Here is a 25,792-nt window from a genome sequence, read left to right as displayed (position 1 = left end):
TTTTGACATTTCAGTTTGCCAGAACATCTGAAAAATTTCAGTTTCAAGTTGACCCAAAATGATTTTTTTGATTTTTCAGATCTGCAAGCAAATAAAAGTCAGTTACTTGTACCGCTCTAATAATGCCTTTTCTATTTCATGTCATCATATCTTCATAGTCATCAGCACGTTCTTTTTGTATAAATTGTGCCAGCTGCTGCAGCGAACAAGTTAGCCCTCATCTAAACACCAGTCATTCAGGAATGAACAGTTTAACAACAGGCCAGCTGATCCAAAGCAGGCTAAATATCTCCCTTTAGCCAGAATAAACAGAACAAAGCTGCAAATAAACATAGCTGGGTGCAACTAAAAAAAAGTTAAGTTTTAAGGACTTTGATCATGCAGAAATTAAGTGGACCACCAACATTTTAATGACAAATTCTCCTGCTAGTCATATGGCTACAGAAAACACTTTAGCTGCTATACTTTGTTTAGTTTTTAGATCCTTTACTTTGGTTGTGGACCAACAAGGGAAAGTGAAGGTAGATTTGTGACATGGATGCATTGATTAAAGTGAGCAGTTACACAGACCCACAATGTCAACTTGCTCTGGCATTTGTCACTTAATCAATCTCCAATTTTATAGGACACTGAGCATAGTTTTCCTTAGATCTACAACTAGTATTCAAAGAGAATTTTCTTTTTGAAGAAAGCAGAAGAGCCATGTGCCTTTCTCTTGTTTGCAAAATAATGGCATGTAAAACTTCAGAGAGAGAGTTTGATTCAAAAGCTCCGATTATTTTTTGTGGGTGTGGACTTTCAAAGGGGCCTACAGAAGTTAGGCACCCTAACTTAACCTTAACAGCTATTGACTTTCAGTGGGATTTGGGCACCTATCTCCCTTAGTCTCCATTAAAAATCCCAGCCTCAGTGTGGCACCTGTTAAGTGGTTGTTAAAGAAAGTCAGCATAGAAGGACATGGAGTCAAATATTGTATCTGGGATCTCTCGTTTTGTTTTTTTAAAAGTGTTGGGCCATTTTATTTCCACTAGTAGCCTTTGTAACTGTGCAAGCAAAAAGCATACAATAAGAGTAGTAATAATACCCAGCTCTCTTACAGCACCTCATCAGAGACTAGTCCAAACATCAGCTAGTTTTAAAATCTTTATTATATAAGTAGGCAAATAAGAAATCGAAGCTCATGCTTTAGATGGCAAACCAGTTCTGTACTGGATCAAGAAGGAATCCCTACCACACTGCCACCATGATGTATCATTGCACAACTGGCTGATGCAATATTGGATGAGAGCTGACCTGCCCATGAAGCACTGGTTCTTCTCTGAGTGATGGTCCCTATGTGTATTGCACACATAGGTAAACATTGCCTGAGTCTGGAGATTTTTAATAAGATGGGTCCATTGGTCCGCACATGCGCAGCTGTTCTCCTCATGCTCTGAAGCAAGGATAAAAAGGTCAAAGCAAATGGATGTCTCTTAAGTTCCTTCTTACCACTTCATGGCCTGAGTAAGAATTCTCTGCATCCACTTAAATCTTCCTACTTTAATATCTGTAAATACAATTTGTAAATATTTTTAGTAATATTTTTGTAGTTTAGACTAAATATTCTACTGTTGTTTTATAATTAGTATAGTTAGCTTAGTTCTCCCTGCCCCAGGAAGCTTCTCCATGTGAAGAGGAACTATGCCAAGAGTCCCAGGGTACAAGAACTGTGTCTCCTGTCCCTGTTCCTTCTTCATCAGCAAAAAACACCAGCATTGCCTTTATTGCCTCACCAAGGGCGGTATCTGCTTTTCTTTCCCTTTCCAAACTCATGAGAAATAAGCGCTCCACCTGCTGAAGCTCTTGATGGAGTAGGCTATCAGGCCCCATTCAGATCAAGGCTGGGGAGACCCCCTTGTACCGTGGCCTCAGACTGCAAGGAGCACCCCTCCAAGCACAAGATCTGGAGTAGAAGCTAAAACCCTTATGCGTAATAAACCCTCTTATGAGAGTAGGGGACATGACCATAGGCATAAAGACAGATCCCCATCCAGATCTGCCTCTAAGAAAAAGGATTTCTCCCCACCTTGGTTCAAGTTGGGTGAGTCCTTGCACATGGGTCCTAAGGAGTTAGGACCACATAAACCTGCCATTCAAGAAGGCAAAGCTCAAATTAAGAAAGATCCAAAGGTACTGGTTCCAGCTTCATCTCACAGACCAAAGGAACAGTGCCAACCAGCCCCATCTGAGAGCTCCACACTGGGACCCCATTCAATGGTTCCAACATACTCCATGTGGGATTCTCGAAATGCGCCTTTGAATGCCCTGGATCTACCGGTCCCCTTCTCAGGGGCTTCCCAAATCCCAGGAAAAACTGAAATCTTATATTCACACTATCCTACACAAAATCTTCTCTGTTGTCAGGCCCAGTCCTCCTTAGATACATCCCTATATCCAAAAAATCACCTTGAGAAGAAGAGGATCCTCCCCTACTATGTCCACAATTTGGCTCATCCTTCCACCAGTACTGATAGCACTGCCAATACAGCAGGAGTATATTATTTTCAAACAAACCTGAGGCTCCAGACAAGTCTTTCCCCCCATCACACCTCAGGGAAACAAGCCCAGACAGAACCCAGAGGAGACATTGGAACCATCTACCTTGTCAGGATATGGCTACTCAAGGGACTGTTGCCTTGGGGTTTTCCCCCATTGGTCAATTCTTCTAACTGGCCTAATTGGGACCCTATGGGATCCGTATAATAGATGTACTGGATCTGTGCAAGAATCACATCAACCCTCTTTTCCCAGCTGATACCAACCAGCTCCAGTCGAGTTTATGGAGGAAAAAGCTGAGCTGGATCCACTGGTTCTGCCAGTTCAGACGGGTGTGTCATTCTCCTCACCTGAGGAAGCAGTTGGTCCATCATCCCCCCCTCCTTGCCTGACAACCACAGGTAGTACCAGGAGCTGTTACAGAGGGTAGCCACCAAGCTCCAGATACCTGTTGAGGATGTCCAGGACACCCCGCATGATCTACTGGACATCATCCAGCCCTCTGGACTATCCTAGAAGAGCCAATCAATCAGGTCATTTTGGAACTTGCCAGATCTATGTGACATATCCCCGCCTCCTGTGTCCGCACCCTGAAAAGGGCTGAAAAATTATATTTTGTGCCAACTAACGGGGTACAGTTTTTATTCACTCATCCAGCACCCAACTCTTTCATGGCACAAGCGACTATAGGAAGGTCCAGGACACAGCACTCTACTACTACCCAAACTGGTAGAACTAAATGCACTAAGTAGCCAGCACATAAAGGGCGCTAAATGCCTTGACCTTTTGGGAAGGAAAACATTTTCATCAGCAAGTCTCCAATTCAGAATTGCTAACTACCAGGTCCAGATAGCAAAATATGATTTCTTGAATTATTCAAAATGTCTAAACTTTAAAGACAAACCTCCACAGGAAGACAGTGCACAGTTCCAAGCCCTTGTTGATGAAGGCAGGCTGATGGCCAAGATATCTCTTGCTGTAGCCATGAGGAACAAATCATGGTGGCAATTTTTGGGCTTCCCCAGGAAAGTCCAGAATACCGTCAAGGACCTTCCCTTTGATGAGTCTAATCTCTTTAATGAAAAGACCGATGAGTTTCTGAATTCTCAAATACTCTAGGACAACATTCCATTCACTGGGCATTTACCCCGCAAGCTCTGAAGAGGAAACATCAAAAGCAAACCTACAGGCCCAGACCGCCACCTCAGGCATTCTATCACCAGTACCCTTAAGAACCCACCCACAAAAGACAGTGTTCAAAGAAAAGATACACGGCTTCTACCATCTCTGCGACAGCCACCCAGCTCCACCCACCATCCAAGGGGTTCTTTCAATGGTATGCTGCAGGAATGCATACCAAAGTTGATGCCATGCCTCATTCCCCACCCTCAAACTTTGGTAACCACCTTACCCACTTTGCTCACAACTGGTGGGCAATAACAACAGACAAATAGGAAGTAGAGATCATCCACCACAACTACACAATTGTGTTTATCTCCTCTCCCCACCACAATCCTCCTTCCTAGTGCCTTGTCAGAGACCACTCTCACAAGGAGAAACTTCATCAAGAGGTAAAGTCTCTCCTCCAGAAAGGGGCTATAGAATGGATGCCACTGCAACATCAAAGGAAGGGGTTCTACTCCCCGTATGTCTTGGTCTCCAAGAAGTCTGGTGAATGGAGACCAATTCATGACCTGCACCAACTAAATGTATTCATCCAAAAACTAAAATTCTGCACCAATTGGCATCAATAATTTCCTCTCTGGAAGAAGGCACATAGTTAGTGGCTCTCATCATGAAAGACGCTTACTTTCACATGGACTTTCACCTGTGCCCCTGGAGAATCCTCATGTTCCTCGTTGGGAGAGACCACTTCCAATTCAGAGTCCCATTTGGACTAGCAATGGCACCCAGGATCTCTGCAAAAGTTCTTTCAGTGGTAGTTGCTTGGATGAGAAAACACAGGTTTATTGTCTTTTCAAATAGCTCCAGACAGGCAGATTCAGCGGGGAATTCCAGTTGGCAACCCTGTTCCTGCTCCATCTACTATTTTCCCTGGGAATCTGTGTCAGCCACAAAAAGTCCATGTTGACTCTCACAAGTTCGATAGATTTCACAGGAGTGACCCTGGACTCAACTACAGCAAGAGCCTCTTTCCTGTTGGAGAGCTTCCACACCATGAGTGATCTGATAAAACAGATTGCCCTCACATCTTGGACTACACTCAGAACCTGTTTTTCCCTCCTAAGCCACATTGCTTTGTGCACCCATGTAACACCAGTCACCAGGCTTCATCTCCACTGCCTACAAACCTGGCTTCAGTCCATCTACTCAGCAGACAAAGACAACCTCAATACTAGAGTAGCAATTCCAGCCAAAGTTACAGCCCCCCTTACCTGGTGGACAAATCAAGAGAAAGTTCAAGTGGGAGTTCTCTTGCTCAACCCACATCTAAGGCAACTATCATCACAGGTGTTTCTCTCTTAAGCTGGGGAGTCCATATGGACAATCTACACTGCAGAAGGCACTTGGACCCCTTGGGAGGTCAGGATCCATATCAACTTACTGGAATTAAGGGCACTCCTTAGAGCCCGCAACAAATTCCTTCCACTCCTCTAATCCAGACATATCCAGGTAATGTCAAACAATATGACACTGTCTTCTAAATACACAAACAGGGGGAACAAGATCCCCCCTCCTGCCGAGTGTAGCGACAGTCATCCTCTGGAATTGGTGTATCACAAACCACATAACCCTCTCTGCAATATACCTACCAAATGCACACAACTACTTAGCAGACAGTCTCAACAGACACTTTTCCATGAACCATGAATGGGAGAGTTGCAATTCTGTTCTGAATGAGATCATCACTGAGTGGGGAACACCATCTTGGGATCTCTTCGCCTTGCAAAGGAACAAGTAACTACCCCATGCTGCTCCAGAGCAGCTATGGCTGCAACCTGAAGGGCAATGCCCTGTTGCTACCTGGATAGATCACCTCAGGTATGCCTTCCCTCTCATCCCACTAATACCACAAATTCTGTGAAAGATCTGTCACAACAGGGCTCAGGTCATCCTCATCACTCCCAGCTGATTCTGAAACCTCCTGAGGATTTCAGCCCATGCACCCACCAACATCCAACTATTTCTAGATCTGCCGACACAACACCATGATACAATCAGACATCCCAACCCAGGACCACTACAACCCAAGACCTGGTATTTGGATGGGCATGAGACATAGAGCACACATATTCAATGGCAGTTCAATCCATTCTCAACCAAAGCATGAAAGGATTTAACAGGAAGTGCTATTTAGCCACATGGGAACATTTTTCCTCTTCGTTATCTCCAGAGTCCTCTAGGATTTGTGTTATTCTAGAATACCTACTTGCCCTTAAGATATCAAGCCTTTCTATCAGTTCCCTATGGGTCCATCTTGCAACAATCAGCACCTTTCATCACCCAGCTGAGAACCATACTATCTTTATTCACCCTGTGATGAAAAGATTCCTAAAAGGACTATTTAGAACTTTCCCACCAGTGGTGAGACCAACATCACAATGGGATCTCAATCTCATCCTTTCACTTCTCACCAAACCTCCTTTCAAACCATTAGCAACCTGTACTATGTCCCATCTCTCGATAAAGTTGCCTTCCCAGTCCCCGTCACAGGAGGTGAGCAAGCTGGGAGCACTCATGGCAGATGTGCCATATACCATCTTTCCTAAAGCGATCTCTCTTCATCTCCACCCAAAATCCATCCCTAAAATAATGTCGGAGTTTCACATAAATCAAACCATTCACTTACCAATATTTTTTCCAAAACCTTATGCCTCTGATGAGAAGAGACAGCTTCACTCTCTGGACGTTTTATCTAGAAAACAAAACAATAGGAAAAAGACCTAAACTTTTCATCATCCTAGCAGAATGATCAAGGGATTAAGCTCTGTCTGCTCAGAGACTCTCTAAATGGATACCAGGCTGCATCATCCTTTGTTACTAATTAGCTCACATTCCCACCAACCTCTGCAGCATCTCTGAGAGACGTACCCTTATTAGATATGTGTAGGGCGGCCACCCGGAGCTCCATATACACCTTTACAAGACTTAATGCATTGGTCTAGACTTCTACTGCAGATACAACTGTGGGGATGGCAACGTTACAGACATCCATGCCAGCTGTATCCTCATACCCACCTCTTGTTTGAATACAGTTTACTCATCTCCCATGTGTGGAATACAAATAGGAACCATCACTTGGAGAAGAAATAGAGGTTATTTACCTGTAACTGGAGGTTCTTCAAGATGTGTGGTCTTTATCTGTATTCCACTTCCCACCCTCCATCCCCTTTGCTGAGGATCTTGACCAGATTTCAGGTAAGAATAGGAATTGGAGAGGTATTGGCCCGCACTGCCCTTTTTATAGCCCCGGGTCAGAGCATGAGGAAAACAACTGTGCTTCTACAGACCAACAGATGCTGCTTACTAAAAACCTTTAGACTCAGAATCATGGTGTGCATGAATAGCTACATGTGGAATACAGATAGGGACCACACATGTCAACGTACCTCCAATTACAGATAAGTAATCTCCAAATATTCAACACTGGTAGGGACAGATTAGTAGACCAAAACAAACCCAGTATGTTGGCAATAACATTTTAAACACAAAATGAAGGAAGGGGGAAGACATTAGAATTTCGTTTTATATGTGCATGAGCCGCTGGTTCCTCTCCTTCTGACCCTTTTCCTTGTTGGACTCTGGTTTTGATGTAGCAGTAAGCTTTTTCCAACACCTGTGTCGACTAGAGTTAGTCCTTTTTAAGGAGGAGAGGAGAATTCTTTAAAGTGTCCTTCTGGCTATAGTCATATGCTGCATTCTTAAGTGGGTTTCTAAAGAAATGGAGCATCATTGATAACTATTGAATAGAATTAAAATCACTTGATCAGATCCATCGTGCAAGTTAAAGTATTTTGATTTACAACTTTGGCTTGGCATCTTTTTCCATGGATGCAACTTTCCACTTTATGACATTAATGAGATCAAAATTAAGGGTCAAATTCTGCCTTCATTTACACTCCTGCAAACCTACTGGTATGTTAAGGGCATGTTAAAGAATTATCTTCCTCAGCTACACTGCACATGAATCTTAACTTACAAGACTGGAAAAACTTGAAAAGAACTATTGCGAGCTAACATGGGTGTTGAAAAATCATGGCCCATTGAATTTGCATGGGGGTAAGTGAAGGCAGAATTTGGCCCATAGTTTGTCAAGGACCCAAGCTGGATGTCAAGTAAACAGCGAGAAACCATTTGTTTCTAAAATTTATTTAACATTCGGAAAAGGAAAGCTCAGCACAGGTAAATATAACTATTAATGAATGCTGACTTTTAACTTGGACTAGTTTGAAAGTAAATGTATTCCATATTCATTCCAAGCTGAGAGAGACCACATGGCTATCAATCCTTAGTACAAAAGCATGAACAAGTTTTGGCAGTGTCCATGGCAGAAATTAAACTGACTTGTTAAATCATGTCTTTATCATTTAAATTCTAGCTAGTGTTTTCCTTGGCTTCTACTGTTTTTGATTCAGGATCCGTCAATTATTGCATTCTTGCTCAGTTTCTGGTAGATTTGTGCTACCTAGTAACATATTTACTTATGAGTCAGATGGGCCAAGGCCCAAGGCAAGAAGTGAGGGGCAACATATAGCGGTCAAAACAGAAGGTTTTTCATCAAACTTTTTTCCATTTTCATTTCAATTTGACTTGGTCATATTTCCTTACAACTCAGTGGATGGTTCTCTAATGCTTGGCCACTGTCCAGTGCATTTTCATGTATACTTGAGGTTTTTTGGGATTCAGTGCCAGTACCCAAGGCAGACTAGCGGGGCAATTTTTATATCCTGCTATTAGGTGATTGCCAGTCCCTTTGTCCAAACGGGCAACATTTTAAGTCACTGGCCAGAGACCAGCAAAAAGGGTTAATCAATCAGTGGCTGCTTCCTAACATTTCAAAGTACGGTAATTTACAGCAACAGTTTAAAAAGTCAAATAAACCACAAAATAGAGACGTCTGTCTCAAGCCTTCTAAATGCCACTGTGACAAAGTTTACCAAAGAAAATAATGCTAAAAGCAAAGATTAAGATTTAATGTGTGTATTTTGGAAGAACAAGATCAACATGAATACACTGTGTGTATCTAGTTATGTGTCAGATCAGAGGGAAGGAGTTTAAAGACCCATGACAGAAATGATCAAGGGGACAGAGGGATTGATTTATAAGAAAAGATTTATATGTAATCTGAGCAATGACTAAGGAAAGGGATATGATAAGTCTTCAAATATTGGAAGGGTTAGAATAAGTCTTTAGAGATTGGAAGGGTATTACATGCTGGCATATCTAGGAGTTGTGTGATGAAATTAAGAAAGGGGAAATGGCTGTCTGAATATCAGTAAAATCAATCTTCTTGACAGTGCAATGAATGAGGCTATGGAAAATGCCTCATTCTACCAAGAAAAATGATAGAAGCCCAGTTGCCTGAGAATTTTAAAATGAAACTGGATAAAATGCTGTTAGTGTGCTATATGAAACAAGCCTGCACTGGCAGAGAGGGAGGAATAGTTGACCTACAGTGATATGTGTCTTCCATCTCCAAGGATCTAATCCAAAGCTCATTGAAGCTAATTGAAAGAATCCCATTAACTATGATGGGAATTGAATCAAGACCTAAATTCAGTGACTCGGAAACTACATTGTTTGTGTCCTGTGCACACCTTGCCAGGGGACCTCTTTACAACATTTTTGTCTCGTTAGACTTGTAGAGAAAATGGGACACAATCATGTTGTCCCCAAGTTGTGTAGCAGAGCTAAAACCCTGTATGTACCTGAAGCTTTAGCTCTAGTACAGAACACAGTTCAGATCCTGTCTGCAGTACAGATCTGAATTGTTGTAACTGCGTCAGGGGACATCAGTGTTGTAAACAGTTCATAGTTGTTTTTGAGTTGTTCACTGGCCTTATGATGCACTGAGAAGGGAACAGCTTAGGGTTGGAGACAGAATACTGTGTGAGGGAAAATCACCTCAGAAGCTGTAGGCTGAAAGGACCACACAGAACTCCACCAGGGCAGGTCTGAACTCTGACGAATTCCAGTCGGGCTGGGTTTGAGGCACTAATGCAGCGATATTAGACTTCTGTACCCAATCACGTTTCCCTGACATCATTATCACTCTGTTTCATAGATTAATTTGGGGCCAGATTCTGGTTAAAGCCCCTGATAGGGGTGCGTGAAACTGGGGTGCACAAATTGCTTCCCCAACGACATCGCGCAGCCTAAGCGAGGGCCTGTCACTGCTGCAGTCCTTGAACTCTTCTGAGGCACACAGTGCCCCAAAGGGAACAGGAAGGAAGCAGAACTAAGGCCTCATCCAGTCACTCCACATCACCTCACAGAGGAGGAGGCGCCCAGCGGAGGGAGGAGGAGCAGCCTGCACCATCCTAAATGAATGGTGTAATCTGCACAGGCCTCACGCACACTGGGCTCCTCAGGGAGGGATTATGCCCCCTGATGCACAATCCTTTCCTGAATTCCTCAGTGGATGGCACAGCTCTATGCGACCCCTTTGTCAGGCCATAACGACATAATTTAACCCTCTCCCCACCCACACATCCAAAAAATGTTAAAACTTTGGTACACCCCTTCTTACAAACCTCCAGAGCTGTGAAATGCCCTGCTAGTTTTGCAAGAATGACACTACCAAAATGAAACACACAGGTAAATTTAGTTTCAACTCTAGGTCCCTGGTTTAAATCCTGCCCAGGGTAATATTTACTGAAAGTTTTATCTTCCACTTGGGCTGCTCGATGGCCAACATCAAATGAGTTGGGTCTCAGTCTAGTTCTAAGTAAAGAGGTGTCCGCATCACGAGCCCTCTTCCACAATCACCAAAGGTCAGCAGAGAGGTCCAGGACTGAATGGGCACAGAAACCAAAATGGTCTCTTGTCTCTAGTGCTGGTCCCACCCCGGGAGGGTTGAGACTCATTAGCAGGGCAGCACTCAGGGAAACCTGCAGTAAAGCTGCCTGTGTTCTGTCCATTCTGTAGATGAACTGTTGGTTGACTGTTGGTTGCTCAGAGGGGTTGGTCCTTTCGTTGTTCTGGTGGGCTCTGGCCACCTTCCCAGGATTTAAATAAACCAGCATCTTTCAAGAGAACTAAGTTCACACCACAAAATAAATAAAAGTTCTTTGTTTCACTAACCTGTTTAGATGAAAAACAATTAACTCCTATTTACATCATTCAGCCATACTGTATGAAAATAATTCCATCCAATTCCTTTCCCATTTAAAACCTCCTGGCAGTCATATATCAGGAGTGGGAATTTAATCAAGCTCTGTGTATTCTGGGAATTCGGTAATCACATAATTTGCTAGAGAATTGTGCAGTGGAATCTAAATTTTCTGCCTTTAAATTAAGATGTTTGCCTTAATAGCTATGAAGATAAATTTCCAAATGTAAACAAATGAAGAGTGTCTGCCAGAGTCTGCAGACACCCGGAAACAATAACTCAGACAGCGGTATAATCTGCCCCCATTGATCAACATGGGCTATATGAAAATACTGTCACATTGCCATTGTTTGGATGTAGTGTCGGGTATTGGGAAGGCTCCTCATTGTCAAGAGTTCATGAGATTTAGGAAGCAGGGGTTAGTCCTTCCAAAACTTCCAAGTAACCTACAACCCTGCCCGTGAGAGAGAAGGAAAGAAAAGAGGCCAAAATCATGAAAAGCCTCTCCTGTGCCAAATGCTTTGTTGTCCCCTATTCGACTGCCAAACCTCCAGCTTCTCCCTGATAATTTGTACAATGCAGCTACATGTTGCAAATACTAAAATCTGTGAGGACAGCATAAAACAGTTTGAAACTGATATGGAGATAAATAATGCCGGGAGGCTGAACTGACTGTATTACTCATTTGCACATTCAATTCAGGAACAGGCTCCATTTTTCAATTTAGCTGGCGCTGCCTCAAGATTTCCAATTTGACCCACCTGAGCAGGGGGCCTACCCACAGAATGTAGGTTTTGCTTGGCACAAAGCACCTTGCTTTTGGTATGAAATATGTTAGCACTTTCAGACATTTTTTCCCTCACCACATCTAGTGCAAGAGAACAAGTTTAACTCTCTGTAAAAATAAACTGTTGAGAGTATATCTGAAGGTATCTAGTGATAAGCTTCCTTAGTAATCTCACCCAGGTTTTCAAGGCATAATAGTGTCCACAGCAAAGGTATGGATAACTAAACTGCCTTGCATTAAAGTGGTTTTCTAATTTGTTTCCTGGGGAGTTCATCTTGCAGTGTGTATCCTGCAGATCACCCATCCGAGAGTGCACGGGGTTTCTTATCCTTTTGTCCCTAGGAATTTCAAGATGAAGTTAGTGCATCAGCACGGAATATTGAATCCTTCTCTTGTACTATGGGGAAAAAAAAACATAAAATATGTAGAGATCTTTTCCTGTGCATTGCTAGATTGTGTGTGGCATCCCCTGAAAGCCACACAACAGGAGCAGAGGGTCAACGATGACTTTAAGCCACCTTTGTGCCTCCTAGATTCTTCCTGCTCCAAGGGCCAAGGCTGTTCTAAGTTAGGGAGCGTCCCAACACCCACCTGTTGGCTGCTTTGAAGCCCATATATAGAAATTCTGCCCCTGATTCCCACTTGTGCTACCCTAGACTTCTCCTTCACTGGGGTAATTCTGCCTGGATCTGTTGCTTTTACAAACTGTAAATGTTGTCAGAGTGGCATATAGGACATAAGTGGGGCCAGAATGTGATCCAGAGCTGCAAAGAATCTTTGTGGAGCATTTGTAATGTATTATATACACTACTCTGGATAAAGTCTAACATGTCGTTTGAATGCTTCCTTTCTCTTTTCTGGATGCAGAGGTAGGACTGATAACTTGCCAAAGACCAAGGAAGTCACTAGGACTAGTCATGTCAGTGACTGTCTGCTCAGCAATGGGTATAAAGACTTCCCAGTTTTTCTCTGAGCTATGAATTTGATCTGAGCTTTAAAGAGGCCTGCTGTGATATCAGGGTAACCATGTTATCCATATTGTGTACCATAGTGCTAATATTTAAAGGGACCAGGATTAAAAAATTAATTAGCAATTCTCGGTCTCTAGCATGGAAGGTTCCATTGTGCGCCTGCCAGAGATAGTCACTTTGAAGAAGAGATACAAAGCCTACCTCTACTTGGATGAAGCTCACAGCATTGGTGCTGTGGGACCAACCGGCCGGGGAGTCGTGGAATATTTTGGAATGGACCCTGAAGATGTCGATGTATTGATGGGTACATTCACTAAAAGCTTTGGAGCAGCTGGAGGATACATAGCTGGCAAGAAGGTAAATAGAAAACTTTTTGTATCTGTTTTACACCAAAATAAATGGCATCGTGTCTGTGTATGGCATATGTAGACACCTTTCCATATAATCTGCTATATAGTAGTGTTATAGTAAAGAATGCACCGTTCTTCTTTGAATCCCAAATGCATGATTGAGCTGTTCACATATTCTATATGTTGGGATGGGTAAAATATTCAACTTTCTTATTTTTGTTTGCTATTAATATTATGTAATTTGCTGTGCTATTGGTACTTTTGTCCCAAACCTGGTTGGAGGGCTTTATAAATAATGCTGCTGTTTGTTGTCTTGAGGACATTCAGCCAGCTCTTTGGTTGGCTAAATATACTTTGATGTAAAGATTTGCACGTAGGTTGCTTATTATTTTAGTTTAGAACATTTGTTAAATAACATGCTAAAAGTGCATGGTGCTGCACAGAGATTAAAGCCACAATTTCATCCCCTGATAATGTTTATGAAGTGTCATATTTACATTTTTGGAGGGTGGTGAAGAGGGAAATTTACTGAAGGACTATTTGCAATGTCAACAATTGTGCCCTCAGTTGCCCTGTGTATTCAAGGAAAACTACCTCAACAGGTGTAGCTGAATGTATTTTAATTGAACGGGTAGCCCACAACAAGGCATGTGGAGCACACAGTTGTGAAATCTGGTAGTCATCCATTCTTTTCCTTTGGTTCCCTTTTTTTCAGGACAAAGTGTTCAAACAGGCCTTAATCTTAATCCAGCCTGTACCTAAAGCTTCGTTGGTGTGTGCATATGTCACTTTTGCTCTCTGACTTCTGTGCACAAGAATAATTGGATCAATCCTCAGGTGATGCAAATTGTCATTGTGCCATTGACCTCAGTAAAGCTAGGATACTGTACACCAGTTTAGGAGTTTCCCCAATAGACATAATAATTCACTTCTAAGGGAATAAATTCGGCTGTCAGTTACATTGACATAAAGCTGGGGCAACTCTACTGGCTTTAATGGGGTTGTCCCAGTCTTTTACCACTGTAACTGACAGCAGAATATGGCCCATAAATTTGGGTGTTCACCACCAACGATCTCATTTTGAAAATCTGACCCTCACCATCCACCGGTTAGGCAATTATTAAACCCAGTGGACGTTTTCTATATATGTGTCCCTAAAGTGCCCAAAAATATCATCAGTGTTGGGGGAGGGGTTTATCCTCTCCTACCTTTACTCATAGTAATCCACCTCTGCTGTTCTGTTCATGTGAAGCCTCATCTTTTGGTTAGGTAAAATGTTGCTTTTATAACAGAAAATGCCTGGCATGAAAATGTCCAGTTTTAGCTCCTTTTTGCCATGTGTTGTATCAGTGAGTTAAGAACCATAAATGCTCTTCATTCCCTGCCTGTTTTTAAGTTCTCAGGATGTGCAGTTTAAAGAGTTTAGTGGCACTAGTAGTAGATTTTTCTTGTGTCAAATGTATTGCTGTGCACACAACGTAATTTCATTGCTATTCAAAAATTTTAAAATATAAACAAGTGAATTACCGCTAGTATCCAGCCATGATTTCTTGGTGTCCAAGAGTTTGTTTCTGTATTATTTTTATTCATATTTGGACTGCCCTAGCATCTGATACCCCAGGCATGGACCTGGACCTCTGTGCAAATACAGAACAAACGGCTGATGGGGCAGGGAAAAAGAGAAAGGAAAGAACAGGTTGCTAATATTCTTCATAGTAATCGCTTTCTAGTGAGGTACAGCAATGTTACTTTAGAAGAATTTATTGTAATTTACAACATACCAGTACCAAGTTAAACTAGTCTCATTCTTCCTTTCCATGCTTTTCTCTTTGATTTCAGAGCTAAGGAGCTGCATTTATCTGCTCTTTGAAGTAAATAGGGTTGTGAAATTAGTATTAAAGGGCTTAGCCAGCTACAGCCTTGTTAGAATTCTGAGTTACCGCCATCCTTGGATTACATGCCACTAGGAAGGGTGAATCATCAGATTCTGAAATCTAAGGCATTGTCTGCACAGGAACATCAGGGAGGCTGACCAAGGGATTGTTTTTGATTTGTTTGCTTGCTTGCTTTTTATACCTACAGTGTCCATTCAAACCAATATAGTAATACCCTCATGAAGTCACTCTTGTTTCTGTATAAGAAGGGCTTTTTTCAATTTATCTACTATTGCTAGGGAAGTGGTAAACCCAAAAAAGTCACTCATTCAGGAACAAGAGTGCCCAGTTTGGGATTATGCCAGTAAAACTATACCTGTATAATGTCAATCAGTATAGCTGGTAAAACTTTCCGTTGTACACAAGGCCTAAAGCCTTTATGTCCTGTAACTAGGCCCCCTCCCCATGATTTTTCATTTGTATGAAGTCTTTTGGCTCAGGTAAGTAGCAGGGAGGCATCACTGCATCAGGGCCTAAGAATTGCAGTCAGATCCACTAGCACAAATCCCCGTGCCCCGTTGACTCCCATTAAGTCAATAGTGATCTGCACAGGTGCAGGGGTTCAGGCTGGTGGATCCAGTTGCATGACTGGAGCCTGTTTTCATTTTCATCCTGTGCAAAAGCATGTGTCACAGGGATTAAGGAGTGTGTTAACGTGGGGAGCATGTGGCAATGGGGAGTTGCAATGGATGTTGATGGAACTGGTTAGCTAGGGTTCAGCCTTATATTAAAGACAAACTAATAAGACTATAGTGAAATTGATTACAAACACTGGTGTGGTTTCTTTTCTTCTGCTAAACCCAATGGAAGAGAAACTGCACTGTTTAGCATTTGCACATCACATTTATTCTTCTGAAAGGTGGGACAACACAGTATTTTAAATGCAGCTGTTAATCGGTCCCTTGGTGAGACATGTGGTTGGTTTTTCCCCCTCTTCTGTAAAGATTCTCATATAAGCAAAGTAGCATTGTAGTTCATAGCTTTGTTTCAGCTTTGGTTGCATAGCTTATATTGTAAAGTATCACCTGTATTTCGTCACACCATGGATTTTTAATAACAATCAAGAAAATAAATCAGTCGAGAAACGTCTTAGTCAAATATCTTTGATCTCTGTATGTTTCCACCTTTAGCAATAGTTGGGAAGGAGTTCTGCTCTCCTGACAACGCAAAATTAATCCATATTTTGTTTCACTTGTTTAAGGAACTTGTGGATTTTTTACGAACTCACTCCCACAGTGCTGTTTATGCCACATCTATGTGTCCACCTGTAGCCGAGCAAATCATTAGGGCAATGAAATGTGTCATGGGACTAGATGGAACAACACAAGGTAAGACACTTTTTACTAACTGCACACATTTTATTTATAGTCTTAGCATTTACTGAAAGGGAGCAAAAAATACCTTCCAACAACAAAGGTCATCAAGGCAATAGAGAAGTATGTTAAAAGCTGCAGTGTAAATGCAGTCATTCACATTGTACTGTCCGCAGAGGTGCTGGAACCCCTTGACTTGAAGTGGATTTCATTATATACAGGGTTTACAGTTTAGTTCAATAGCTCTCAGCACTCCCACTATAAATATTGTTCCAGCACCCCTGACTGTGTCATATCCATCTTTGCACACCTGTGTGTTTTTTATCAAACTAAGCTTCACAAAACTCCTGCAAGAAGATTTGTTTTGCTGTTGGGTAAACTGAGGCACACAGTGGTTAGGTGACTTGTTTGAGGTCACAGAGCAAGACAGTGGCAGAGATGGAAGTGCACTTCTGGAGTCCTTACTCTCAATTAGCTTTTCTAGCCACTAGACTACATTGCTTCCCAAAAACAAAGAGGAAAAGTATATAAACTCTTAAAATGTTACGTCTGACTTCACAGCATGAGTTCAGAATTAAAGTTGAGTATCTCTCATTAATCATCTTGTTATGCTCATGTATGTATTGCAATAAAAATACTACTTAGAGACCGCTCGTGGAGTTTCAGTCTGTCTTAACAAAAAAAAAAAAAACCAACGAGTTCTGTGGCACTTTAAAGACTAACAAATTTAATATCTGCAGGCATAAGCTTTCGAGAGACTTCAGCTCTCTTCTTCAGATGCAGTAATACAGAAAATAGGTAACACAGAGGCATCTTATAGGTATCCAGGTGCATTGAGAACAATGGGGGAGGTGGAGTCCGGTACTTAAGACCTAATGACGACCATTGAGTAGGAGGTGAGAATGGGTGACCAAAGTAATTTACCTTTGGTAGTGAGACAGCCACTCCAAGTCTCTCTTTAAACCTAGTTTGAATGTGTCAAGTCTGCAGATCATTTCTAACTCAGCAGTTTTTCTTTGAAGTCTGTTTTTGGAGGTTTTTTTTGAGAAGTACATCAACTTTCAGGTCAGTGACAGTGTGCCCTGGGAAATTGAAGTGTTCTCCCACTGATTTATGGATGTTATTTTTTATGTCTGATTTGTGTCCATTTATCCTTGTGCATAGTGATAGTCCAGTTTGGCCAATGTACATGGCAGAGGGGCATTGCTGGCACATGATGGCATATATTACATTAGAAGATGTGCAGGTGAATGAGCCCCTCGTGGTGTGATTGATGTGGTTAGGACCAGTGATGATGTCATTAGAGACGATGTGTGGGCAGAGCTGACAACGGGGTTTGTTGCAGGGATAGGTTCCTGGGTAGGATTTTTTGTAGGGTGTATGGTTGCTGGTGAGTATTTGCTTCAGGTTGGGGGGCTGTCTGTAAGCCAGGATGGGTCTGTCGCCCACTGCCTGAGCAAGAGATGGATCATCGGCTAGGATAGGTTGTAGATCTTTAATGATGTATTGGAGAGATTTTAGCTGGGGACTGTAGGTGATGTCTCAGTCCTGTCTCAGTAGAGACGGTTGCTGTATGAGATTCTTAATGAATGTAAACGTTTGAAACAGCAAACAGTTAAAAGCATGCCATAGACTTTCTACCAAGGTGTGACACTGTAAATGATGATACTGCTAAAATTATGACACTAATGTCACACTTCAGTTTGTAACTAGATTGTTGTGTCCTGAAGTTAATTTGTTTCCAAACATGCCTTGTCCCCATGTTCCGGAGAAACTGCAATAAAGACATATTGATGTCATTTATGGAGGATAAGCCTTATTTGTATTCTTTCTCCGATAAGTGATCTATTTAATGTAGCTTAGGAGCAGAGTCTCTGTCTAATGTAAATTAAATAGAGTAAACTGTAGAACAACTGTGTTCTGTAACTATCCGCTAATACTGCAGTATGTTACTGAAGTATATCCAAGCTCCTAGCCCTATGTTGTTGTACCTAGTGCATTTTAATTTTCTAAAGGTGTTTAGGGAGTATGATGTGGATGTTGTAATTTTATGTATAACCTACACTTAAGAGCCAGATTCTGTCCTGAACAGCAGCTCATTTATGCTGGGTCAGCAGCACAAAAGAGAGAGAATCATCTTGTAGTAGGGTTCCCTGCCTGGTGGACAGCTACTTAAGGACATCCTGCTGGCCCTCCCTCGTAGTCCTGGTTTGAGGGGCAAACTAGGGTGAGGTAATGGCCCATAAATGGCTGTTGCAAGCCAGAGCATCCCTGGGACTACTTAGATTTGCACCAGAGGCCAATGAATCCTCTGGCCCAGGCCAGCATTTGCAAGATGCCAGTGCAGAAAACAAGGAATGGAGAATCTGGCCCAAAATTCGCTTCAGTGCAGTAGTAAAAATTCAGGTTACTTGGAATCTAGAAACACTCCATTGTGATGCCTGGAGGCTGGGGAAATGATATTTTAGTCAAATAATCCAAAACCAATTAAGGAAACTGTTGTTATACTCTCCAATTTGAAAGGTAAGGGATGGGGATAGTAATAGCAATGTACTATCTGATATAAGAGACTCATTCCAATGTACTCTCTGTATTTTACCTACTATATATGCAAACAGTCCTGATACATTATAGAATTCTCTGAATCAGTTTTATAAAAACACTCACCAACAGAGGGCAATATTGTACCAACCCTTTTCAAGAGTTATGTATTTAGGGCCTAAGAAATACGGTACATAAAGCATTATATCTGTAGAGCATTTCTAAACTCAGCTTTTCAAAGCTGCTTAGATACGACTTTGAGCTAGCATGATTCTGCACACAGTCTAATGCACTCTGATAGGGGACTTGGGTTCAAGAGGGAGCCTTTAAACCTGTCCACCCTCAAGTGAGTTGGAGGATTAGAGTTTCAGAAAAAGTTCCGTCAGCTGCAGTGTAGTTTAGTGACCCAATGTTTGTATTTTTACATAAATTGAATTGCTTGAGTTATCTCTGTTGAAAATGCTATAGCAAATAAATTGCAACTAAAGTCCTGGCAATTTATTTTAATTTGCCTTGTAATATTGAATACAAATGTATTGCACATCAGGCCATTAGGCTTTGATGCTGCTTTGGCATCAGGAACAGAGACTGTGGCTCAGAATGTAAAAGGAGACCGAGAAAGCACGCTTTGTTTCGCACCTTGCACAGCAGGGCCCTGATCTTGACTGGGGCCCTTGTGCACTACTAGAATATAAAATAACAGCTGCTAATTTGTGAATGATCCTTGTGGGACAACATGTTACAGGATGGGAAAGTCGTAACCCAGACAAGATGGCATCCTTAGATCCAAAAGTGGAAGAAACCCTCTATATATGGATTTTATCTCTCGGCAAGCCACCTCCATACATGTTTCTCTTCCCAATCTCAAATTAAGGACCACACAGAAAATTCTGTGAAGAGTTGGGGTCTTCATGAGAAATGGATCAGGTTGGGGATGGATCTTCCAACAGCCCCATGAAGATTACCCTGAAAAGATAACATGGCCTCAGGCCATATTACCTTTTTCACAGATCCTCTGCACTGGGGAACCCTCCCTGTAAGTGTAGGTCCCAATGGCAGAGGAGGCGCCTGACAGGGAGGCTGTAATGAATTCAGTGTTACCATGGAGTAGAGATGAACCTGGAACCCCCAGAGCCAGTGAGGAGGGTTGGCCTCTCCTTGAGGATCTGCTGGATTGTGAGAATGGAACTCATTGTATGTGGGTAAAGCTACTCCTTCACCCTACAGAATGATTTGGGGGACTCTCTCCCACAAAGTATTTCCCCTCCCACAAAATATTCCTGTAGGTGAAGATGTTCTGACCCACAAATATCTAGGGAAGCTGCCAACTCATGTGTTAAGTATTTTGAAAAGGAAAGAAAATACATCTTGGGGAGTTATTCTGTGTTAACTTAACAAAGAGATAGTGAAATGCCTTGGTGGCAAATGAGTAAACTAATCCCATTCTTACAGATTCTCACTGAATCCTAGAATGATAGATACATAGAAATCAGATAGGGTAAGACCTATTTGATTGTTTAGTCATGCCCTTGCAACTTCCAGGTTGTTCCCTGTAGTATATTGGGTGCATGGCTGAAGAGTATGAGTAGATGCATGTGTAAACTAGTGGTGCTGTATAATTATAGGCATAACAGGTAGTGATATCTGTAGTCAACATTGCCCAACACTTTCTATTATAAGCCCCTGTTTTCAGTTCTTTCTACTTCGCCAGACTTTAACCTTTCAGAGTGAAATTTTCCATGCATGCCAGGTGTCTGCTGATGGCTGAATTTATTTACTTAGTTATATTTCAACAAAAGTTGTTTCAGTTGTTTCTCTGAACAAAGTTAAGGAAATGTTAGAATTTTTAATATGGGCATAAAAGTGTATAACGGTTTCCCCGAGTAGCTCAAGCAGATCCCTGCTTTGGAGCAAGGACTTGAAACTAGACAGGGGTCATTCTAGTATCAAAGATGTGCCTTTTGCCATCTCTGTGAAAATCCACCCAAATATGAGCCCCTAAAACATCTCCATTTCACATGCTCAGTAGAAACTAGTTGGAGTTTGGTGGGAAGGTAGTGGGCTGAGGTGAGGTGATGGAGTTGGAGGCGAATGGGATGAAGGGCAAAACAGGGGTTAAGCAGAAGTTGCTGGTTGGGGGGGGTTCTAAAACTGGGACATGGACAGATTAGAGGGGCAGGAGTAGAAGCTTTCAGGGTTGAGTGGGACAGGAGCAGAAGGGTCTGTACACACTAAAGTGCACTCCCCTCAGAACATGGAACAGAACCCAGGATTCCTGAGTGTCACCATTTCTCCTACAGTTAACAAATACCTGTGAATGCACTGGCAAAACGTGTGTTTTACTTGTAGTGGAATGTTCCATTTTATCAATCAAAAACTCCCACATTATAAAACTAAAAAGAAATGCAGGAAATACAAGTTGTCCCCAAAAATGTGTCTACAAATGAATACCTAGACTGTTGGGTACCTCTTATCCCAGTATTTGTGATAGAGTCCTGAAACCATGAAGCATCATTTCATGATCATTTCAGCAGTATCTGTTACAGCTTGACTAATTTATGTACGCTAGATGGCCTGTAACAATTTTACAGAATCCATGAGTAAATACTGCAAGCCCATCATTCTACTTGTTTTCTCCTGCTGACTGAGCAAACCAAACCAGGAAATGCCACATTGGTTCTAACTAATGGTCCATCTAGTTAAGTATTCTACCTCCACAATGGCTTATGCCAGAGGATTCAGAAAATGGTGAAAAAATTCCTGATACATCTGGCCATTTGTGCAGTTTTATAGCATTCTTGGTTGAAGAAGAGGAAACTTCTCCTTGAGCCCATATGTCAGTTCTGGAACTAAAGCTTGAGGAGTAATAGCACTTGCTATTTTTATCCTAGCCAGAGTAACTGCAAATGTTCTACTGTAGTTCATGTAATACAGTTGTTCATAAAATACAAGTGGTCTAATCCCCATATGAACCTTTCACAGCTATTACTATATTCCTCACTAATACAACAAAGCTGTGAGTTCTATAGGTTAGTCTGCATTGTTTTGTTCTGGGTTTTTTTAAGTCATTTTATCCTTTTCAAGCTTACATTGCCTTTTAATCTCAAATATAGTCTTCTTCATTCATATGGGACTTGGTAAGCTCTTCATAATTTTGATTTTTATATATATATATATATATATATATATATATATATATATATATATATATATATATATATATTCTTTATACCTTCTTTTCATGGCTTCTCATTACAGCATTGGCAAAATCTCAGGAAACTTAACAGCTGCCTTAGCAGTTTTATCTCTGTGATGAACCTGCACTTAGCTCAGAATACTTGGACTTTGTCTGGTTTTTAATGATTCCTCTTACTATGCTTACTTGCCTGTAAAGCACTGACATAGCTTCTCGACTAAGATTAGGTCTGAAAACGCCATGCTAGCCCCTTCCAGCTGTGACCTTGGACCTTTTTTTCTTATTGAGAATATCACAACCATATTTTTACACTTAAATTTGATGGGTAAAAAACAAAACCACTAAGTGTACAGATTTAAGACAGCTAGCAAACAAAAGCAATTTCCATAATGATGAAGAAAATATAGTGATGTAACTTGCAGATTAAAGCATTTAAAAAGTTATATTTTTTCTATTAATATGTGGCAATTCATAACAATAAAGTAGCATTCCTTTTTTATATGCAGTTATGGGACACTGTCAAATTTTAAAATATATTCTTAAGAAGCTACTATCCTTTGTATGTTAGAAAACAATACCTGAGATCATTAAAACAGAAAGGATATTTTTAAAATGTAAATTACTTTTGCTGTTTATGCTCTGGTTTAACTCCATGTCACATTTTCTATCTCTGCCTGAAAAATTAAAATGGACTAGTAGTTTGTAGTCAGAAGTGAATTTTCAAAAGAGTTCAGCACCTCACAGCTAAGTTTCCATGGCTCTCGGTGAGAGCTGAGCTCTTTTGAAAACCTGGCCTTTAGCTTTACAAAACATTAAATATGTTTGTCAGTGTCTCTTGTAAAAGAGAAGACCTCTCTGTGGGCAGGCCCCACCACCCACTCACAGCAGCTTGCAGGACCAGAGCCATGATGAGCTACATTATTTTCTAATTGTTATGGAATTTTCCTTTATTGGTCCCTCAGATTTTCTTCTTGTCTTTTCATTATGAGATACAATACCTTCTCTTATGTCCTGATCCAGCAGAACATTTAAGGACATGCTTAATTTTAAGCCTATGAGTAAAGGCAATGAGACTACACATGTGCTTAAAATGATTATGTGCTTGGCTGGATCAGGGTCTTACATCCATAGCCATTTTCTCAGCAGCAGATGATGAGACCGGGCGAGATTCTTTCACCCTTACTGAAGCTGAATCAGAACAATCACAGAACGTAGTTGCACTGATTTCAATGGCACCACCTGCATCCATAGAGAATAATGGCCTGTTCATTCTAACAAGCCAGGGAACTTGTGTAATAGGCTAACAGAGTAAAATTTTTCAAAAGCACTCAGCACTGCTGCTCCTGTCGAAGTCTGTGGAAGTTTTTCCATTGACGTCAATGGGAATAGAGCAGTGGCAGAGCCAGGTGGTGCAACTGGGACTGTGGGGTGATGGGTCACTGGTGGTGAGCTGGAGAGCAAGCCTACCCTGCACTTACTTGGCAGCCATGGCTCCTGTCCTGCAGGGCTAGGCCCAGCTCCCTCCTCCAGGCATTGCAACCTGGTGCACAGGGTCATGGCTCCACTTAGGTTTGGGCCCTGTGCAACCTCATGCATCATGGTGCAATGCCCAGGCAAAGAGCTGGGACGGGAGCCACTGCTGCAGTGTGAGCATGGGACGGGCTCATTCTTCAGGCCTGGAAAGGCACCACGCATACACCTAATGACTGCTAGGGGTGTGTGGTCACATCTGCTTCCCCCCATTCGCTACACCACTGGGACAGAGAGCAATGCTGGGTGCTTTTGATAATCCCATGCACAATAATGGTCTTCCCTTTATTCGCAAATTAAGCATTAGAGAAAGGGGGGGGTGGAAGAGATCCACAGACAAACACAGAAATAAATCTCACAGTTATTCTTCTGGAGCCAGATTTTGAAGGCCTTCACACACGCTGGTGTGTAATTATTCCTTCAAGTAGTTGTACTGAAGTCAAGGAAATAGGAATTATTCAGTGAAAGCAAGGGGTTCACCATGTGGTGCTCAATAAGCAAAATCTCATTTTCACAGTAGGCAATAACACATAGTTCCATGACACAGTAGTCTTTAAATGGTACCTTCTTCCTTCTAGAGATAGAAGAACTTTAGATTCCCTTTGGTGGGTCCAGAAGAAGCTGCTGCTGTCGTATCAATCCAGTTGGCAGTGAGTTATCAGTTTAAGAAACACAAGAGAGACTTGCCTTTCCTAAATGCAGTTAGATCGTTGGCATTTCAGTAATAGCTAATACGTTACAGATGTAGTGCAATGTGTGCTGGCTGGCTTTCAGCTGAGAGACTGACATGTTTAGTGATTAATCACCTGTGTTGGGTAGTAAATATGCTCAGCAAGGGCTTGTTGCTCTCTCCCTGTTTTCATGCAAGATGCTTTTAGTTTGCATGATGCACACAAATATTGATAATGCAGTAAGTGCCTATACATACCTGACCAATAAAAAGTCCACAGCATTTTGTACAATTCCTCCTCTTCTTTGTCCTTTGTTTGAAATTACCATTGCTTTTTCTGAGGAAAGTGTTTTACAGCAGTTCACAGTTAAAATTAGTCTGTCTCTAGTCCTGGAAGACTTATTTAGCAGGAGTATTAGTCTAAATCATTTGGTTTGTAGTTGGTGTTAGTGTAGAAGAAAATGCCTTCGCTTCTCCCCAATCCATAACAAAGTTGTTTTTATACAGAATCATTATCTTAGAGCTCATTTCCTTTAGGCACCCTGGTTTTACAATGTTCTATTTGTGATTTAATGCACATGGAGGTACATATGTGTTACTTCTATAGTGGAACAGAGAAGGAAAGAAAATCAGTCCATCTGTAACTGTTTAGGGGAGAAGAAGAACAGCTATTGTTTTACAAAATTTTTTGCAGTCTATTAAAGTTTTCTTTTTACTATCTAGTTGTTACTAGAGGAGGGCAGGGGGGAAGCTCTGTATCCCAGGAATACAGATTGAAGAGACATTCTGACACTGGTATGAGAAGTTTGATTGGATAACTAATTATCTAAAAAGTCCCCATGTAAAAACAGCTGGAGAAGATTAAAGCAGGTGGATTTGTGTCTTGCATAGCTCACTGTATGCCAAGGAAAAGTACAGACAGTGGGATTATCCACTCTGGAACATGTTCAGGAAAAATAACCCTCATTCAGTGAACATACACCTGAGATATAGACATTAAGGGCTACAGGTTGCTGGTTCCTCTTTTCAATACGTTGATAAAGAATTTCCAAGGTTAAAAACCTTCATGAGACATTCAAAGGTAAAATGTCATGCAGAAGTTGGACACATTAAATTCTGTGCTAGTTTAAAGCTTTCAGAAGTGAAAAACAAATGTCTTTGGTAGTGTAAAAGGAACTTTGTTTGAGAGAGAGGATAGTTTTGCAGTCAGGATAAGAGCCTTTTCGGGTGTAAATCAGCATAGTTCCATTGAAGTCCGTGATTTACACCAGCTAAGAATCTGGCCCTCAGACTGCTAAACTATTGAATTCAACACTAACATTGAGGAATTCCAGTGAGAGCATGTTTGTACCCAGAGAGCTCAACTGTGAGCTGCCTTACATGCTTACTCAAGGCAGTGAGAGGGTATAAAGCACCCATGTCCCTTTGCACTGACTACCCATATTCCAGGTGGCAATACAGGTGGGATGGCAGCTTCCACAGAACCACTGTTTCCCCCGCCTCCCAACACACACACACATGTGATGGGGAGTAAGTGAGCAGGGACAAAGAGTAGGCTTTGCCTCCTCAATTTGCCAGCTGGCAAAGGAGTTCCAGCAAGTGAGAAGTAAATGGACTTGCGTATAGCCAGGGGATGGTGCAGATTATTCTCATCCCAGAGCAAGGAGGGAAC

The 25,792-nt window shown here is 41.7% G+C and overlaps 1 protein-coding gene and 1 long non-coding RNA gene across 6 annotated transcripts in view; one reads left to right on the top strand and one right to left on the bottom strand.

Moving 5' to 3' along the window:
• The window catches only part of SPTLC3 (serine palmitoyltransferase long chain base subunit 3), a 138,222-nt gene that overhangs the window by 91,092 nt on the left and 21,338 nt on the right, over positions 1 to 25,792 (top strand). For all 3 annotated transcript variants that reach the window (XM_067564674.1, XM_067564673.1, XM_067564671.1), the window contains 2 exons: positions 12,724 to 12,943; positions 16,072 to 16,198. In XM_067564674.1, coding sequence (XP_067420775.1) covers positions 12,724 to 12,943; positions 16,072 to 16,198 — 347 coding nt within the window. The remainder of the gene's footprint in view (positions 1 to 12,723; positions 12,944 to 16,071; positions 16,199 to 25,792) is intronic.
• On the bottom strand, positions 1,051 to 24,132 carry LOC137164082 (uncharacterized). 3 transcript variants are annotated; one of them, XR_010922920.1, is made up of 5 exons: positions 24,015 to 24,132; positions 6,347 to 6,412; positions 4,346 to 4,481; positions 3,440 to 3,608; positions 1,051 to 1,546 (listed from the first exon to the last, which is right to left on the bottom strand). It is a non-coding gene; the product is annotated as an uncharacterized lncRNA (long non-coding RNA). The 3 variants fall into 3 exon arrangements; XR_010922922.1 differs by having other exon boundaries at positions 4,364 to 4,481; XR_010922921.1 differs by lacking the exon at positions 3,440 to 3,608.

This window comes from Emydura macquarii, unplaced genomic scaffold (assembly GCF_026122565.2).
Source record: "Emydura macquarii macquarii isolate MOO-44397 ecotype Brisbane River unplaced genomic scaffold, CSIRO-AGI_Emac_v2 contig_2676, whole genome shotgun sequence".
Lineage (NCBI taxonomy): Eukaryota > Metazoa > Chordata > Testudines > Chelidae > Emydura > Emydura macquarii.
Note: the sequence above shows the minus strand (reverse complement) of the source record. Positions and strands in the feature narration are given on the sequence as shown.